The sequence below is a fragment of the Clarias gariepinus genome, chromosome 5 (assembly GCF_024256425.1).
Source record: "Clarias gariepinus isolate MV-2021 ecotype Netherlands chromosome 5, CGAR_prim_01v2, whole genome shotgun sequence".
NCBI lineage: Eukaryota > Metazoa > Chordata > Actinopteri > Siluriformes > Clariidae > Clarias > Clarias gariepinus.
The window spans coordinates 36,113,866-36,134,043 of NC_071104.1; the positions used below are offsets into that span (position 1 = coordinate 36,113,866).

A 20,178-nucleotide genomic window follows, 5' to 3' on the forward strand; every position below is an offset into this window, starting at 1 on the left:
AACAGCTCCAATGATTACGTCAGCGTGTTTACGGAAGCGGTTGTGGGATTCATCTGGAAACTAGCAGATGTAAAAAAAAAAAAGACTATTAGAACGTTTCCCAACCAAAGGCCGTGGGTGGATAAAACCATCCGTGACGCTCTGAGATCTCGCACCGCTGCCTACAACATGGGACTCGCGTCGGGGGACATGGAACCATTCAAGGCTGCATTATACAACGTCCGGAAGTCGGTAAAAGAGGCGAAGCAGTGCTACGGGAGGAAACTAGAGTCACAGAGTGACTCTAGGAGCCTCTGGCAGGGATTAAGGACAATAACGGATTATAAAGTACCAACAACCGGTATGACGAACGCGGACGCGACTCGGTCACCGACAGTCGGTGATCCCCACATGCTTCAAAGAGTCCATCATTGTTCCTGTCCCAAAGAAACCTCATCCTGCTTCTCTTAATGGCTATCGCCCTGTAGCCCTCACCTCAGTAGTGATGAAGTGCTTTGAACGCCTGGTCAGAGACTTCATCATTTCTTCACTACCAGACACACTCGATCCACTACAGTTTGCATACCGCCCAAACCGTTCTACCTTCTCCACACATCACTCACTCACCTGGGGCCTCATGTATCAACGCTGCGTACGCACAAAAACTTTGCTTACACCAGTTTTCACACTCACGGTCGGATTTACTAACAGTGAAATTAACATGAGAATGTGTGTTCTTTCACGCCAACTTCATGTCCGGCGTACGTGTATTTCTCGTGTGTGTTTGTTTTATTTCCGTTGGCGACTCCTAGAGGCAATTATGTTAAATTGCACACTACAAAGTATTGCACCAACACGTGAAAAACATTGCTATTCATTTATACTTGATAAAAGGGGTTAATTGACACAATATTTTTCTACCAATTATGTGATTTAGACCATATAAAAGCATTTGCAAATGTATAAAACCCTTAGTCTATGGCAATGGCAGTGTTGGCCTTATTAGAGGACATTGTCAGTGGCCGAATCCGAAGGGAACGCGTTTTCACAGTGATTTTCTGGCCCACGATGATGACTGGCTTATTAGCCGTTTCATATTTCCAAGAGCTATCCTCTTGGTGCTCTGTGCTGAGGTGGGTCCAAATTTGGAAAAAGAGACAGCGAGGAGCCACGCATTACCCGTTCCCTTAGTGGTGCTGACAACGCTTGGTTTCCTGGCAACTGGTTCTTTCCAAAGGGAACTGGCAGACCGCTCGGGGTTAAGCCAGTCGTCTTTGAGCCGTGCAATGCCAGCTGTATGGGACGGGATCATCTGCCTGTCTAGCAGGTATATAAGGTTTCCATACCATGCAGTTGACCAGCCAAACATTAAAACACAATTTGCAGCTATCGCCGGTTTTCCTAATGTAATCGGAGCGATCGACTACACGCACATTACTATTTATATAACTATAAATAACATGTGATGCTCAAATGCGTCTAACAAATATTGTGACAAGGTGGCCTTGGTCAACCCATGATTCATTCATTCTCACAAACAGCATGGTTGGGATGAGGCTCCAGGGTGGCAGAGTGCGCGATGGGTGGCTTCTTGCTGAGTGATGTATTTAAAGATATTATTCCAGGGGACAAACTTGCAAATAACAAAGTTTTTCTCCGGTCTACCTCTGATAGGAGCACCTCCAATTTACATTCTGTGAAGTTTTCTTCTTGCTTGCTTTTGCCATTGCTTTTTCGTTTGGTTTTGCCAAAGTGGAGTCATTAACATATTTATACGGAGGAGGAGGCAGGGAGGGGTTTTGTGCTTGTGCACGTGCGCTCAATTTCACGTTAATTCGGATGTACAAAGAGAATATGCGTGGGATTCCACGTACGCAGTGTTTCATACATCAGATTTTTTTACTGCGTACGCACATTTACAGCTTTGTCCGTACGCAATGTTTTAGTATGAATTCAACGCAAGTCTTTGTACATGAGGCCCCTGCACACGAGGAAAGGGAATTATGTTAAAATGCTCTTCATCGACTACAGCTTTGCATTTAATACCATAATTCCCTCCACACTCACCACCAAGCTGGAGCACCAGGGACTCATCTATGTGTCAGTGGATCTCCAACTTCCTAACTGGCAGACCACAGGCAGTAAGGATGGGCGGACATGTCTCAGCCTCACTCACTCTCAGTACTGGAGCCCCCCAGGGCTGTGTTTTGAGCCCCCTGCTGTCTTCTTTGTACACATTTGACTGCGTGGCCACTACCAACTCCACCGCCGTCATCAAGTTTGCTGACGACACTGTTGTGGTGGGCCTGATCACGAACAACGATGAGTCGGCCTACCTAGAGAAGATTGGAAATCTGGAGAAATGGTGCCAGAGGAACAATCTCCTTCTGAACGTCAGCAAGACAAAGAAGCTGATTGTGGACTTTAATACAAAGCAGGAGAGGAACTACCAGTCATCAACAGCAGCCCAGTGGAGAGAGTGGACAGCTTTCAAAACCTTGGTGTTCACATCACGCAGGACCTGTCATGTTCCTGTCACATCAACACCGTGGTGAAAAAGGCCCGGCAGCGTCTCTACCACCTCAGACGCTTGAGAGACTTTAGACTGCCCTCCAAGGTGCTCAGGAATTTCTACTCCTGCACCATAGAGAGCGTCCTGATGGGAAACATCACAACCTGGTTCGGGAACAGCACCATGCAGGACAGACGAGCTCTACAGAGGGTGGTGCGTTCAGCTGAACAAATCATTTGCACCGAGCTCCCTGACCTGCACTCGATCTACAGCAAACGGTGCTGGACTAAGGCCAGGAAGATGGTAAAGGACCTCAGCCATCCCAACAATGGACTGTTCTCTCTGTTGCGGTCTGGGAAGCGATTCTGCTCCCTGAAGACCAATACAGAGAGATTGAGGAGCTTCTTCCCATAGGCCATAAGGTCTTTCAACCACAACACAATACAGGACTAATATCATCTCTTTTACAACCAACACTGACTGGGCATTCATGGCCACTATGGACACATTCATGCACACTTTTTGCACTATATACTTATACTTTCATTATGGACCACTGCACAAATCACTTTAATAATAAGACACTTTAAGAAGTCACTTTAAGCAGATTTGCACACCTCAGCCATTTTTACATTTCTTATATTTCTATATTATTTTTATTTTGTTCTTATTTATACAGTATATTTTTATTTTATTTTACTTAGCACAGTATATTTTTCTAGTTAATTTCATTTTTCCACAATATTTCTTTTACTAGAATATATCTTTATTTTTACTTGTACAGTATATTTTACCAGTTAACTTTATTTTCTACCATATTTTCCTTTATTCATATTTATTTCTTATGTTTAAGCTTTTATTTTAAAGTCACTGGTAGTCGAAAAAGCATTTCACTGCATATCGTACTGTCTATGACTGTGTACGTGACAAATAAAATTTGAATTTGAATTAGATTTTACTAATTTTACTAATCATTGAATTTTGGATCTACAAATGTTGCCATGTCGAGTAGGTCATCAGTGACCTGGTCTGCACATTTTTCATCAAGATATGCCAAGATTTTGGTTTTAAAGTCTTTTATGAGTTGAGTGTCCTGTTTACTAGCACACAGTCGTTTTGTTCTTAGCAGCTGGAGAACAGGCTTCACATACAGTATGAAAGAGTCACATATGACTCCCCAGAAAGAGAATCTGTAAGCTCCAGTAAGGAACTCTGTGCTTCGTGCAAAAATTCTAAGACATCAGTGTTCTGCCAGATAGGAACCAGGTGCCGGGTGCTTCTGTCTGAATCCATGACTTTAGCAATGGCCTTCTGTTGTTACAGCACTCTTACAACTATTTTCTGGTATGAGCCCCACCTGGTTGGTGACTCTGTGACAAGCTAATGTTTGGGGAGATTTAATTTTTCCTGAGCCGCTGCTAGATCTCTTTTTTTCTTCCACGAATAAGAAAATACTGCAACCACTCTCTTGCACACACCAACAGTTACTGGAAAAAAAACAACAACATTTGAGTGTTTGAATATTGCATGAAATCTCTAAAATACACAGAAATTTCAGATTGTGGTAAAATGCCTAAAAAAGTAAAATTATTATGTTTATTATCATTATATATAAAATATAAGTCTATTCTTTTTTTATTATTTTCATATTTATATTATTATTATTATTATTATTATTATAACAATGTCAAGTGCAATAATTTAATGTGTAAAATGTAACTAACATTTTGGTAAGTTTGTGTTTTCTTCAAGGATGTGGAAAAGATGGGTGTGACCTGAACTGCAACGCTAACACTGCTTTAATCAAACTGGTTCAGTGCCGCGCAGACTGTTATTTCTTGCCCATGTAATAATGAACTGTCATCCATAGTTAATCTTGGTTTGGTAATTGTGTGTCACAGTAATAATGTACGCACAGCGCCGCGCTACCGTATGAAACGTACATTCACATTAACTACCAAACAGGGTTTTATCAGTAATCTCCCAGAGTTCCCAACTTCAATTAGATCACCGTCTGACCCCACAGAACTCGATCAGGCGACTGAATATTTAGAGTCGACATTTCGCTATACCTTAGATAATGTAGCTCCAGTTAAAAGAAAAATTATTAGAGATAAGAAACTTGCTCCCTGGTATAAGAATCACACGCGCACTTTAAAACAGACCATTCGGAAATAAGAACGTAAATGGCGTCAAACTAAATTGTTATTATTTCAAATAGCATGGAAGGAGAGCATCCTTCTCAACAATATTTTTATTGATTTTAAAACAGGGATATTACAGGGTAGACATGCAATGTTTTAATACAGAATTTTAAAACCTCCTTATAAATCCCTATAGCACCCCACCCCTCCCTAGCTCCAAGCCAGCTTTACAAATATAAGGAAAGGCTAGACGCCAGGCATAACAAAAAAGGAGAGAAACTAAAAAAGAAAAAAAACCTGGAGCTGGAAGTTTTTTAGTTTTGCATACAACAACAACAAAAAGGGAAAAGAAAACAAACAAACAAATGATTAAATAAAAAGGGAATCAAACTTTAAATGTATATGAAAAAAGCGAAGGAAGGGCCCGCACACCTGTTGGAATTTTAAGTCTGAATAATGGATTGAGTAGTGGATCTTCTCCAGGGACAGACAAGACATAATATCTCTGAGCCACTGGGCGTGAGTGGGTGACGTGGCATCCTTCCATTTGAATAAAAGAGAACGCCTGGCCAGGAGTGTCGCACAGAAATTTCGAGAAGAACTCGGTAGGGAGTACACTCTCAGTACCCTCCGGAAGACCCAGGACACGCAGGTTTTATCTTCTGCTCCGGCCTTCTAGGTCTACGACTTTGGCCGTTAACTTAGCGTTACTTTCTCGAAGTCCGAGCAGATGTTCTCCAACTCGCTCACCCGCTGGCTCAGGTCATCTGTAGCAAGTTCTAGTGAAGGTAAGCGCTGTCCATGGTCCTCTACTTGGGCCTAAATTTTGTCTAGCTTACTTTCCAGTAAACTAAACGAAGATTTAAATTCAGCCGCTAACGCTTCACGGTGTTTATCTAACAGCGCTGATATAGTCTCGACTGTTAGAGCGGTCACAGTGTCGTCTTTTTTCCCGGCCTTAACACTCCTTGTAGCCATTATAAATGAAAAAAGTATGTAACCGTGGGGTAGAGCATAAAGTTATTGTATCCTAAAGATTTAGATTAGCATTTAGAACCGGATAAGGGAGTGAAGAAATGTAAAATTGTCAGAGCACCTAACTCGCACGTCTACTCCATGTGGCTGCTAACCGGAAGTCCACCGGAAGGAGAGCATCCTGAACTATAGAAAAGCTCTTAGTGTAGCTAGATCAACATATCTCTCCACTCTTATAGAAAATAACAAAAATAATCCTAGATTTTTATTTAATGCTGTAGGCATATTAACCAGAAATAAGACCACTGCAGAAATCTCCACAACAACATCATGCAATAGTGAGGACTTCATGACCTTCTTAATAATAAAATTGTAAATATTAGGCATAAAATTTAGGTTTTGAAACCGAACAATGTAATTGATGCAGATGTTAATCTAGCCATGTCATATCAGAACCTAGAATACTTTACTCTCCTTAAAGAGAATGAACTAATTTCACTCATCTCTTCTTCAAATTCATCAACCTGTATATTAGATCCTGTACCGACACATTTTCTTAAACAGATAGTACCAGCAATAACAGAACCCCTGTTGAAAATAATTAATTCCTCACTCAGCATTGGTTATGTTCCAAAATCTTTTAAATTAGCAGTTATCAAACCAATAATTAAGAAACCTGACCTCGACCCCTGTCAGCTGTCCAGTTACAGGCCAATATCAAACCTCCCCTTTATCTCTAAGATTCTGGAAAAGATAGTATCAGAGCAGCTATGCTCATATCTACATAGAAATGGCATACATGAACTGTATCAGTCAGGATTTAGGCCTTATCACAGTACAGAGACAGCACTCATTAAAGTAGTAGTAAAACTATTGGCCTCTGATCAGGGTTGTGTAACTATGCTTGTATTACTCGACCTCAGTGCAACTTTTGACACCATTGATCACGCTATTTTTCTTCACAGATTAGAAAATGTAGTAGGAATTAAGGGTACAGCCCTCTCCTGGTATAGATCCAATCTGTCCCATCGGTATCAGTATGGAGTTTGGCGTTCCGCAGGGTTCAGCTTTAGGTCCACTGCTTTTTTCCCTTTATATGCTTCCTCTGGGCAACATAATCTGTAAGCATGGTATTAGTTTTTCATTGTTATGCTGTTGGCACACAGTTATATGTCTCAGCAAAACCTGATGAGAAAAAACAGCTTACTAAAGTTGAGCAATGTGTGCAGGACATAAAAAATTGGATGCTTATTAACTTCCTTCTGCTTAATCTGGATAAGACAGAAGTTCTAGTCATAGAACCGCATACAGCTAGGAGTAAAATTTTAGCTTACACCGTAACTTTAGATGGCCTTTCTGTTCCATCAAGTGCAACAGTGAAAGACCTTGGTGTGATTATTGATTGCAGCCTTTCATTTGAAGCTCATGTAAATAATATTACCAGGATAGCATTTTTTCACCTCAGAAATATTGCCAAGATAGGAAATTTATTGTCGCTAAACGACGCAGAAAAACTAGTTTATGGTTTTATCACCTTTAGGTTGGACTATTGTAATGCCTTACTGTCTGGTTGTTCAGCTAGATGCATACGCCACGCCTACTTCGATCAAGGGATGCAGGCTGCTTGTCAGTACCGCATATTATGAAAAATACAGCTGATGGTCTTCAATATTTTGCAGTATTTTGCGAAAAGTGTACTCAGCCCCCTTTTCTCTGATCTCTCTAACTAAACTCCAGAGAAACCAATTGCCTTTAACAGTCACCTAATTAGTAAATAGAGTCCACCTGTGTGTAATTCAATGTCAGTATAAATACAGCTGTTCTCTAAAGCCCTCAGAGGTTTGTTAGAAAACATTAAAGAAAAAACAGCATCATTGAGCCCAAGGAACACACCAGACAGGTCAGGGATAAGGTTGTGGAGAAGTTTAATGCAGGGTTAGGTTATTAGAAAATATCCCAAGCTTTAAACAGTTCAGTTTAGTCTATCATTTCTACATTCTACAACAATACTGGGGATTTCAAAACTATAAAATAACACATATGGAATTAGGTAATTACGTAACAACAACAAAAACAGCAGTTAGTTGTTATTTTAAGACACAGAGGTCAGCCTTTCTGTAATAGTTCTTGCAAGAACAGTATTGTCAAGTGCATTTGCAAAATCCGTTAAGCACCATAATGAAACTGGCTCTCATGAAGGCCATCCCAGGAGGGCGAGACCAAAACCTACCTCTGCCGCAGACGAGAAGTTCATTTAGAGTTATCAGCCTGAAAAATGACCAATTAACAGCACCTCAGATTAGAGGCGTTATGAAGTCTTTACAGAACAGAAGTAGCAGAAACATCTCACCATTAACTGTTCAAAGGAGATTAATGCATTTTTTGGATGCCTTCAGCATTCCTTTACAATGTAGAAAGAAATAAAAATCAGGAACAATCATGGAGTTGGAAAGTGTTCTAAAACTTTTAAACGGTAGTGTATATATATATATATATATATATATATATATATATATTGCTTTGTAAAAAAAAAAGTGGTATAATTTATTTTTATTGCTTTGTAAAAAAAATTACATTTTTGTGCTTGGTAAAAAAGTGGTATAAAGTTACCCAACAGCAATGTGAAAAACTGGTGGAGAGCCAAAACGCATAAAAAATGTAATTGCAAATCGGGGTTATTCCACCAAATACTAATTTCTTAATGTTACGGTATTTTGCGAAAGCATTAACATAATTTGTTTACAAGTTATTTGCATTTTGTTTTATTGGAGTTCTGCAAATACTGCATGATCTTGGGTTATTTTGATGTGTTGTGATGTCATTTCCTTTAAATATACACTTCAAATAACAATAGGTTTATTTTGAATTTTGGAGCAATATTGTCAGCAGTTAACAAAAAATAAAACAAAACTGTTCATCTCACCAACACATGCATCTGAAATATTTTGAGGAAGAAAGTATTAAATTAATTAATTAAGAAAAAGAGGATTTAAAATGAAAGGAAGATGAGGGAGATCAAGACCAAAAGGTGGCGATAATACAGTAATGTAATGCAACATAGTGGACTCCATCAAAAAGACAAGGAGACAAGACAAAGGCCACACACACTAATATTTCATTGTAAAGCCTTTTGCTTTTGCTCTCATTTCGATAAGCTTATACAATGTCAGTAATGGTTTAATACCTTGTCGCAAGCTGAAGCATACTGTATTAATCACTGCAGTAATTAACTAATAGAAGGCTCCTAACTTTTTGGCCAGGTAGTGTTGTGAAGTTTTCTTCTGTGTGGCATATATTTACAAATGTCAAAATTGCCTTAAAGACGTAACACTGGTTTACCTTTGGTTTACCATAATACAGAAAACAGTACAAAAACAGTAGGCTAATTATTAGGAATTAAATTTTTATTAGGAAAAAAAAAAGGGTTTTGTGGTAGACACAAAAACCTAGACTTCATGCAAAGTTTAATGTCTAAACCATTTTTTTAATCAAACCTATGTCCTCGAACATATTGTGTAAATGTACAATCATATCTTAACAGCTTAATATCTTAAATGCACTCACAACGCACTTTACCGCTTTTTACCAATGCATTTACCATAAATGTTACCGCTTTATCCTGTATTCAGGGTCGCGAGGGCCTGGAGCCTATCTCAGGACATGAGGTACAGGGTGCCGATCCATCACAGGGAACACACATACACACATGCTCATTGGCATACTACGGGCAATTTAAAGACGCCAATTAGACCAATATGTAAGTCCTTGGACTGTTGGAGGAAACCAGAGTGCCCAGAGGAAACCCACCAAGAACGGAGAGAACATGCAAACTCAATGCACACAGGCCCCGAGGAAGGGAATCGAACCTAGAACCTGCAGGTGCAAGGTGACAGCGCTAACCACTAAGGGCTTGTTTTTTTTTTTGTTTGTTTTTTTAAATACAATAGTGCAAAATGATTTACAGAGATCAAAATACTCTCCTTTGGTATAAAAATGTTTGCTTTGTTTTAAGTGTTCCTGTTTATCATTACTTAATGGGTGACCCTCAACAGTTAATGTTTCTACTTTACAAAATTATGCAGCAAAAGTGATTCACCAGGTAGTCTGTTAATGTTTAAACATTTATTCATCTGAATTTCAAGAACACCACGTAAAGAAGAAACTTTTTTTTTGTTTTTGTTTACATAAAAAAGTAAGTCAGAGACACACAGCACACAGAATGTAAAGAAAAGTTTTATTTAACTTTCATGGAAGGAGTCTCCAGTGTCAGCGCTTTGAAACAATCAGAGGTAAAAGCAGAAACTTTAAAGTTTTATGACATAACTATAAAGTATGTAAATTATAAATGCATAAACATTTAACAGTGCATTCTTTAATAAATAAAATTTTGTTAACATCTGCAAATTTAAAAATTTGTGGAACAAGAGGAATAAAGATGCTGTTTTAGGAAAATAATCCACACCCAGGTGGTAACAATAACTCCAACTCATCACACCATTCCCTTCTTCATTATTTTCCTATACTGTGTGGTTTATTCTTCTTTTATTTGACTAGCCTTTATTTAAATGACGTTTTTCCCCTATGAAAGTGTTTCCTTTGGTAAACTTTGGAATGAAGTAACTTCAGGGGCTTTTTAGCAACACGTCCATCTGCAATAACTTTACAGTTCTATATGACTTCAGCAATAGGAGGGGCATTATGGTGATACGTGGTGGATGAAGTTTCCCTTCCTTATGGCAGAAGTCCATCAATAAGCCACACTGAATTAGAGCAGAACCTCGACAAACCTTGAAAATGCAAATGAATCAACAAAGTGTACATTCATGAAGTGGTCCGACAAATAAAACAAACAGAAATAAAAGAAAAAAAACAAACACACGCATATGAACGTCATTGTGATATCACCGATGCAAAACTGAATGCTTGTTCGAACAAGTTTATAGGTTACAATTTTATTCTTAATATACATAATTGATCTGAAAACCTTTCGAACGCTAGGAGCCTTTACTGACAACCAAATTAGCTCATCTATCACATTTTAGATATTATATAGATTTCCGATTCAATCCTGTGTGTTGAAGCATTACATGTTTATCGTATAAAATGCACAGAAGAGTCCTGGAGGACTGAATAAAGATTCATTTGATGTTATATTGATTTTACACATACACACACATACACACACACACACATTCCATGTCTTTGGTTCAGAGCAGAAAGCATGCAGGAATGTCTATAATGAACTCATCTGCAAAAGAAAGAAAAATTCACAAAGTTACATTCTGATAGATGAATAAATAAATCTTGCTATAATGACAATATTTCAGGGAGGTGTATTAAGAAATGCTTTAAGTCTTAAAAAGAATGCTTCAGGATGTCCTACTGTATGTAAAAATTATTCAACGCTAATAGTTGAATTGAGACAGTGACTCTGGTTTAGCGTTCCACCCCGAAAGATGATTATTTCAATCTGAGAGGATGTCCTAAAATGTTCTATTCCTGTTATATAAAAAGTCGCTTTCACCCTGATGAAGAAAGAAAGGAAAAACTAGCCGACTTACGACACTTTCGATCTCAAACTGGCTGATGTGCTGGCTGAGCATGTGCGACATTCCGGGGGATAACGGCGGCTCCGGAGACGAGCAGGGAGGAGGAGTGGTGCTGAACGAACAAACAAACCATTCATTAAAAAAAAATAACAAAATAAAAAAATAAACCTTCCACATGACATAATGCTTTATAGAGATAATGGGAATTCTGGTATGTTCAACCAAAAAAAATCTCATACTTCCACTTACTTCAGAGAGATGGGGATCAAGATGGTCGGGATGTACGGACAAACTGTTAGACCAGAAAGAGACAGGGTGTCAAAAGTTATGTCGTTTTTTTTTTTTTTTATTAACTAAAAAAAATACATTTTGAAACAGTCCACGTTCATAACTTGCCTCTGTTCGGCTGACTGTTGTAATGTTTCCCGAAAGCTTCGTCTTTAGGAATGTCTGGATAAAGGAACTTCAGCGGGTTCTCGGGGACGATCCCGTCTGCGATAACCTTATAATCCCGTAAGATATCGGCGATAGGAAGTGCGGTGAGGCGGCTTTTGGTGTACGGTTCCACTGAGATGAACTTCGCCTCACCTGAGGAAATATACGGTTCATTAGGACACAGAAGAGTCGATGGAAATTTCACAGTAACACCGGTTAGGAAAGGAAGCACTGAACAGCTTTTTAAAAGGAAGACTTGACTGAAAAATCGACTTTAAATGGCTGGGAAGAGTGAGGCCTATAGGTGGCGCTAACGCAGCATACTGGATGCCAAAAAGACAAGAAAGTTCTAATCTCACTTGGCTGATTTCCAACAGCACGGACAGTATGTGTAAATAACAGTGCTGTCAATCGATTAAAAGTTTTAATCTAGTTAATCACAATTATAGTCTGCGATTAATCACGATTTTAAAATAGTCGGATTTACTTGTATTATAAACATGCAGTGTTGAAACATGTCTGTTTGAGCCAACCGTTTTACAGTTTTGTAATATCTCAAAAATTAACAATTAACAGTAGTATGGGGTATGACAAATCAACCGACGGTGGGACTCAAACCTGGATCCTCGGATCCAAAAATCACCAAGCTCAAGCACACAACTTTGGTTTTATCCAAAGTTTCATCCCGGGTCTTTTATAATGAAACTTGCACACCTAGTGATGTTTCCTCAGTCATCCGCATTAAACGTACCGTTAACACACACAGCCGAATTTTTGACAAATTGTCTCGATTAATCACATGAGTTAATGCGTTAATATTGACGACCCTAGTACTACAGGTGTTCATATTTGACTGATTCCATGAAATAAAACATAATATTCTTTCCATTATTTAAAATATTTTTTCCAGCAGGTTTCACAGAGGGCTTTTTCACGGTCAGAGAAACATTGCTGAATTCTGAACAAGATGCCAGTGCAACATTGATACACACACACACACACACACACACACACACACACAGCTTATCTTAGCTGATCTCACAAGAAAACTGAAGAAGCTTAAGACATTGGGAGAATATACAGTGTAAAAGTCCACACAGACACTTAGCCGAGCTCGACATGAACGTAGAGCTGCGACGAGGCAACAAACCTTTTTTACTTTTAGTTCCAGATCTGTAGTGGAAGTGGGAGACCTCACCGTTTTCCTGCTCCACCCAGGTGAAGGTGATTCCTCCAAGGTGACTCTCGCTGAAGCGCAGCAGGAACGTTCCTGACTCTCGGTCCTTCAGCAAAGCGCGCTCCATCTCCTTACTGACAAACCCCATGATATACCTGCAGACACCACGGCACAGCAAGGTGTGGTCTTCACTGCATTCCTTCCCCAACATACACATGTACACTTAATAATCACTGGGTTCGAGCTGTCACTGAGCACTAATGTCACCTACTGGCCAGGTTTAAACAGTGCTATGAGGTTTAACTTTAGAATGTTGATGAAGTCTAAAGTCTACAGAGATCCTGAAGGGATCATTCATTGTCATCGCTGTATTCTGTATAGGGTCGCGGCGAGCCTGGAGCTTCTCCCAGCAGATTTAGGCCAAGAGCTGGTGTGCATCCTGGACTGGGTGGCATTTGCAGGACACAAATATACACACTCGTTCACACACTACGGGCAATTTGGGAACGATACGTAATAACGTAATAATACTTTATTTTTTTTATAGAAACAGCACATTCATAGAACCATGTGGTTTTAAGCTCAGAGTAACCGATCACACTGATACCATTAAAGCTCAGCTCATTTTTTTTAGCTTTAACCTTTTAACTATTTCTACAAACTCTTTTACCGTCAATGACGAGTACTAACGCAACAAATCTATTCAACATCACACCTTAAAAAAAAAATAAAAAAACGTCTGAGGGCAATAAGCATTGGCTTTGTTTATTCTAGCAGGATCTAGCAAATAGGTTACTTTTATGATTTTGTATCTTAATGTTTGTTTAAGTCAGGTTAAAAAGTATTGTTTAAAAGTGAAATAATTGATATTGAAAATGTTACTCACCCATCAATCCAAACAGGAAGTAAATGTTTCTTAATGAGCTCCAGAATGGAGTCGAGCCACAGCCAGAAACTGAACGACTTTCCTGGAATGTTTTCCTAAAATGCAGAAAGAGTGCACTTAAAAATACCTTAAATACATCATGTATTACTATGCCATTTCCTTTTCAAATATCTCTTTTTTTTTTACCAAGAAATAGGCACATCTCTGTGTATGTTTGCTCAATAGTGTGAAGGTAATAATAGCCCTATTATTTAATACATTCGTTTCATTTATTTCTTTATACTTGTGTGTGAGAGGTCTTACATATTGACCTGACGCAATAAAGGACTAACATTTATCCCTAACACAAACTCTGCCTTATGTGTACACAATAAAATTTGTCTATATGAAGATATGTGACAAATAAAAAACTATATATACAACATACTGAATATACTAAGCATGATGGAGAATATGTAAAATTAAGATTAGTCTAAAATATGAGTTTTATTATAAGGTAAATGAAGCATACCAGCCAGTAGGAGTCATATATAACAACTTACCTTGCAGAATTTGGACCAAGACACCTGACAGTCATTATATGAAGCATGTTGACCTTTAAACAGAACAGTACAGGGTTACAGATTAGGATATTATACGTTTATTTATGAGTTATACTCAACTAACATACAGAGAGGAGAAAACACTATATATATATATATATATATATATATATATATTCTATTTAGACATATTTTTACGTGTATATGATTTATATATTTAAATGTATGTTATTGGACTTTAATGAACAGTTAAGCACATTGACCAGGTTCTTACACATCATTACTTTACTACTACATATCGTTGCTACTGTTTTAGATGATGAGCTGCTGTCTTACTCACTGATAGTAGAGGATTCTGACGCAACGAAAAACAGAAACGAAATCGACAGAAGACTACTGTTCTGCCGTGCAAGACTTCGACTGTACATCCAAGCTAATTAATGTATGAAGCTTATGCACATCAGGTTTCTCACTGGTGATATATAAAATAAACCCAGCTTGTAGCTTTAGTGCATGGACACTGATGAGCTAAATAAAACATTCCTTAACATCCCTGATTAATTAAAAAACAAGGCTAATTGTTTGTGTCTGAAAAATGGTATTGATGCGTCCTTTGTTGATAGTTATTATGTGTTCAAATCAAACTGGGACTTTTGGTTGTGGAGAATAACAGAACACAGTGATGAGAGGAAAAACTCGCTTTATTTCTCTATATAATCCCCTGCTACACTAATGCACTTATCCCAGTGTTTCACTGGAGCCATGATCTAACTGCTTGCTCCTCGTCTGAAATGCCGGCCTCCCAGGAACTCCTTTAACGGCTCAAACATGTGAAAATGGCTTGGAGTGAGGTCAGGAGTGTATGGAGGATGTGCCAACAACTCCCAGCAGAGTTCCTGTAATGTGCAAGTCGTGCTGTAAATATTTGTGTGTACAGTTCTCACAGACAGATGCGTCTCTTCCGCAAGTTGGCGACAAGTTAACCATAGATTTTTAAATGATCAGGTGTTCCACTCGGTTAGTGTTTACGAGAACGGCTGCACGGGGCTCCGAGCCACCTCGTACATCTTCTTTAAAACATTTGCACCGTTCAGATGTTTTACAGCGGCTAGGAATCTCATCACCGTACTGTGCTTGATGTCTTGGAGAATGTAAATGTCAATCACTTAAACACCTTCTTTCAGAAAAATGTTCATCGCAAGTCCCAGTTTGACTTGAACGGCACTCGTAATTAGAGAACCCAATGATTTTTCTTCTCTCTGAGTCAATACTTGTTAGATAAAGTCAATAAATATCAGTAAAGTAAGTAAAGTTCATGACTGACCCAGAAGTTTATCTCCCAGCATGCTCAACTGCTCTTTATTAAGTCCTCGACCTGCAAAGCTGGAGAACTGCCAGCTGATGACCTCGGAGAGTTGACTCCAGCTGGCTCTGGGTGGGTTGCTGAAGAACGCCAGGTTCTACATACACGTCATGGAGACAAAGAGCAAAAAAAAACAAAAAAAACAATGAATTTAGGATTCTTTTTTTTTTTTTTTAAATGTTAATATGGTTATCCGCAGATTTCCGTCTAGCCAACAGAAAGGCGTGTCAACACTTGTTTAGAGAAATAACAACTCATTTCATTTGTCACATCTTGACGTCTTCAGGATAAAAATGTAATGAGGTAACCTAGTTATCTTGCATTTCATACGTTGCAAAACCGAAAACACACTGACACAGTTTCACCTGCAGCGCTCATATTTCAGGTCATATCAGGACAATCAGTGCTTTTCATGAATGGAACACCTTTTAAAGGAGAAATCCCAATACTGGTCATGTTTCCAGTTCCTAAATAAATTGCACCTAAAATGTCCGAACTGTATCGCTCGCCAAATCTCAAGTCTAAACCCTGATGATTACCGAGCCGTCAGAGCAAACCTGCACCATCATATCTCCCCTGTCAATCACAGCAAGTTCATAATCTCATCTATCTGTGAGTCATGCATGTAAAAATGAGCAGAAATGACATCGAGATCAGATTTTCAAGCACCACTAACCTGTAATAAGCTCTTAAAATTGTGACTTGGCCAAGCACTAGGAGTCATCATGATGGCATTTAAAAACTGAGATTTAAAAAATAATTCTTCTCCACACAACCTACGTTTTAAAAATATCTTTGTCTTGTACTGTACATACGTCCAACACTGCACAAAATATCCTCATAAATAAAGCTGACGTCAAATCAAGGAGGCACACAGACAATTACATCATCGGCACAAGGTGACGGTACAACAAGCCCAAATCTCCGTTTCCCCTGTTTCCCCACACAACAACACTGAAAATGGAGTTTTGGAAAATCTTCACTTTGGACGGAGATTTCTAAAAGCTCAACGGCTCATTTTCAACGACTAAAACTGCGTTTGCGTGTGGACGAAAGGCGAAAAAACGCTCAGTTTTTAAAATTCCCAGCTACGTGTGGCCTTAAAATGCTCAAAAAGTCATGAAAATCGGCAGACAGGGCAAACTGGGCCTGTGTGATCTCAAAATAGTAAAGATGCAAAATTATGGAGGGATTTTTTTTTCTCTTTTTTTTCCCAGCATCATCAATTTTCACTTTTCTAAAATGATGTCATAATGATATTGATATGTCCTCTTTAAATTCATGTGGGCAATGACGCAGGGTGCTTGGTCCCGCTCATCGCTGCTTGCAGCTATATTTTAGACTTATGTTTGATTTTGTACTAAAACAAAATAGTGTTTCATTGTTTGTAAGCTAATCTTTTGTAAAAGTCTTTTTCTTAAATTCATTTTGGCAATAAAATAAAGATTTCAACTGTGACATCACCCAGTACTGGATATTCAATTGTATCACATATACATATTCAATTAGATAAAGCCTAGTTTGCTTATATGGAAACGTTCCAATACAATATAGTTAATACCAGCAATCAGTCAGCAAAGGATTAATCGTGATGTGCACTGGTGTTAAACATACAATGTTCGCTGTTAGTGTCTCGTCTCAACTGACAATGGTTATTCAGGGAAATTTAGGTTAAAGAGAAGCAGTTAAAGATGCCAGATCCTCATTTTTCCTGGCTGTTGCATGCAGCTCGGTTCTATGCAAATAATCCTGCATGATAAGATCAGTGCCTGGGTTCTCCCGGGGTGTCTCGCGCAGCTGTGCGTTTTTACGTCTCACCTTCGGATCATCTGTCAGCAGGTTGTACCACATGACCGAGCCCCAGCCTGCGGGGAGTTGGCTGACGTTCGAGATCACCACCAACGGCAAGGAGCACGTCTAGATTTTACAAAAACATAAAAACACACAAATTACAGTCACCCCTAAGGTATATAATAATTGTTTTAATGATTATCTTTGATTTTATATCTTTAAAAAGCCTTGCACCAAATAAAAAGAATTTCAAATACATTAGATATATCTAAGTGTTAATGCATAACAATTTAAAGAAGGATTGGATTTAAGGATAATTCTAAATCATCATCATCAGAAGTTCACAGATTTGTAAAACAGACCTCCAGATCAATATCCAGCCCCTGCAAACACAGCATGGCCTCGAAGCTGAGCGAGTGGAGCTCCTCGGTCACCGTGAGCGGACCCTGGAGCGGACAAACACACATGTCTGCTTTATCACCATCATAAACTCAGTCGTGATGTCTTCCACAAAAAACACTTCACTCTGCTCTTTTGCAGGAGGATAAATCTGAAAGGTGTGATTCTTCTGCGCTTCTTCTTACCTCATTTCCCTTGGTTCCATTTGTACATTTCTTCTCTTTCAGCTGCTGTTGAGAAGAGAATTATTAACTCACTCTGGCTCACATTAGCTCAGGAAACCAAGAAATGTCCAGTCTAAAATCACACCAGCACTCACGAAACGCATATATTGTCCTCATTAAGACATCTAGCAATCATTTAACCATTGCATATATATTTATATTCTGGATTCTGATTGGTCAGAAGGTGCTGATTATTTTCTTACAGAATTAAATAAATAGTTTATTGTTTCTACAAGAACAAGAACTTTTTTCATGCATGGTTTATGTTACGGATAAACATAGAAAGTATAATGTTTTGTAATTAATATAAAATTATTGTAATTTGGAGTGATTTAGGTTGAGTATAGAGGAAATAGGCTTAGGGTTTTTTGAAGGTGATGCTATGGAGCAAGGAAACTTTACATTGGGACCATCTGGTTAAAATGACTTTTATGTAAATGACGAAGTTATATATATAATATTTATGTTTATATTACATGTATGGGTAATTTTGACATTTAGGGTATATATTGTACACACATCACCACATATTGAAATGAATAATACATGTTTATCCTACAGTGGTGACTAAAAGTATTGAGACAAAAGTGAAATTCATTGTTTTAATGTTTTTGGTCTTTCAGATGCTCCCGTCGAGGGGTCGCTATAGTGGACCATTCGATCCATACAATAATGGTTATGACTACATGTAATATAGTATTTGAAAACCTTTCTCTGGTATATATGGAGACACGTGTCCATAGGTTACAGGTCTGGAAAAATTAGCCATTCAAAATCCAGTGGTACCTCGGCATACAAATTTTATCCATTCCGGAGACGAGTTCTTACTTGTATTTGCAAAACACATTTTCCCATAGGAAGTAATGTTAATGCAGATAATCCGTTCCAGCCACAGAAAAAAATATTACCAATATTACCCATTTCCAACACTACTGTATAATAATATTTTTGCATATAAAACAATTAAAATAGCATATCTTCTCTTCCCGTCGGCTGATTGCGATGAAACAAAGCCTATATGTTACCTAAAGCTCGACCAAATATACCTGTAAAAACGCATGAAAATTTCGTTCAGTAGTTTTGTGATGCATGCACAAACAAATCCGACAGACAAAAATTCCAAAAAAACATCTTAATATGTTCTATTACTTATCTTACGTCCCCCCCCCCCAAAAAAATTTCAGCAAGTATCTTCAATGTACAGACACGCCAACTTTACACTACAGTTTTAATATATGTATAGATTCACGATTCCTCTTGGCACCAGCTGCTTTAAAAACGAAACTGAAAATGGCTCTATTTTATTCTTGTTACATCCTTGATAACATTCTTGGAACCTATGGTGCTATGTCTTCATCAAATCTTCGCAAAAAAAAAAAAAACACAAAAAAGCGGGACTCGCACATAACTAGAAGTACGCGCGACCGGCTTGGTTTCTCATATGCTGAAAATGCTTCCTATACCGAGGCAAATTACTTGCAAAATGTTAGTCCTTAAGGTGAGAATTCTCAAGGCGGGGGCGTTAGTTTGTCGAGGTACCACTGTATTACTTTCGCAATCTCTAAACACTCACCGCTTGGAGTGAATGCTTGTAAAGACAGATTTAAAGGTTAAATACCAGATGTCTGAACTCCACTGATAAGCATCCATTGGACGACTCTTCAACATCCATCACTTTCGTGTTGTTGGTGGGGATGAAGAATTGCCTGGTACTATAGAATGTTACAAGAGTGGATTAAAAAACACAACACAATCATTTAGACTGGAATGAAGGCAGGTACATGTATTTAGTGTATTGGTAAACATTTTTTAAAAAGATAATTTCTAAGGTTCTTTTGTCTCAAGAACTTTTTGCCCCCTAACTATGAACTCTGTAGCTCTGAACTTTACAAAACAACATTCACATGTTCACACGGAAACAACAGGAAGTCGCTGCTCTCACTAGTGTTTCAGAGTGTACTCACACTTTGCCGGCCGGGAGGTCCCTGTGCACGAAGGTGTTACAGAAGAGAGAACAGAAAGAAAAAGTTATATTTAGAACATTTGCACGTGTGACCCTGAGGGTTAGAGAACAGATTGTGCTTTAAATGAAATATTTATGATCAGAAGTGGTGGAGCGTCAGTATACGCAATACTAAATAAACAGGAAGTAAACAATCTTTAGGAGTGACATAAAGCAATTTACGAGAGACAGATATGATA

The 20,178-nt window shown here is 38.4% G+C and overlaps 1 protein-coding gene across 3 annotated transcripts in view; it reads right to left on the reverse strand.

Moving 5' to 3' along the window:
• Positions 1-9,825: 9,825 nt before the first annotated feature.
• The window catches only part of stat4 (signal transducer and activator of transcription 4), a 32,636-nt gene continuing 22,283 nt past the window's right edge, over positions 9,826-20,178 (reverse strand). The window contains exons 12-24 of one of the 3 annotated variants that reach the window (XM_053495960.1): positions 19,941-19,961; positions 19,595-19,688; positions 17,938-17,979; positions 17,716-17,799; positions 17,381-17,479; positions 15,524-15,659; positions 14,200-14,252; positions 13,658-13,752; positions 12,745-12,926; positions 11,556-11,747; positions 11,409-11,451; positions 11,172-11,271; positions 9,826-10,858 (exon numbers count right to left, since the gene is read on the reverse strand). In XM_053495960.1, coding sequence (XP_053351935.1) covers positions 10,844-10,858; positions 11,172-11,271; positions 11,409-11,451; positions 11,556-11,747; positions 12,745-12,926; positions 13,658-13,752; positions 14,200-14,252; positions 15,524-15,659; positions 17,381-17,479; positions 17,716-17,799; positions 17,938-17,979; positions 19,595-19,688; positions 19,941-19,961 — 1,156 coding nt within the window. In that variant the 3' untranslated portion in view covers positions 9,826-10,843. Of the gene's footprint in view, positions 10,859-11,171; positions 11,272-11,408; positions 11,452-11,555; positions 11,748-12,744; positions 12,927-13,657; positions 13,753-14,199; positions 14,253-15,523; positions 15,660-17,380; positions 17,480-17,715; positions 17,800-17,937; positions 17,983-19,594; positions 19,689-19,940; positions 19,962-20,178 lie in introns of all 3 variants that reach the window. The other 2 variants (XM_053495962.1, XM_053495959.1) reach the window with 2 other exon arrangements.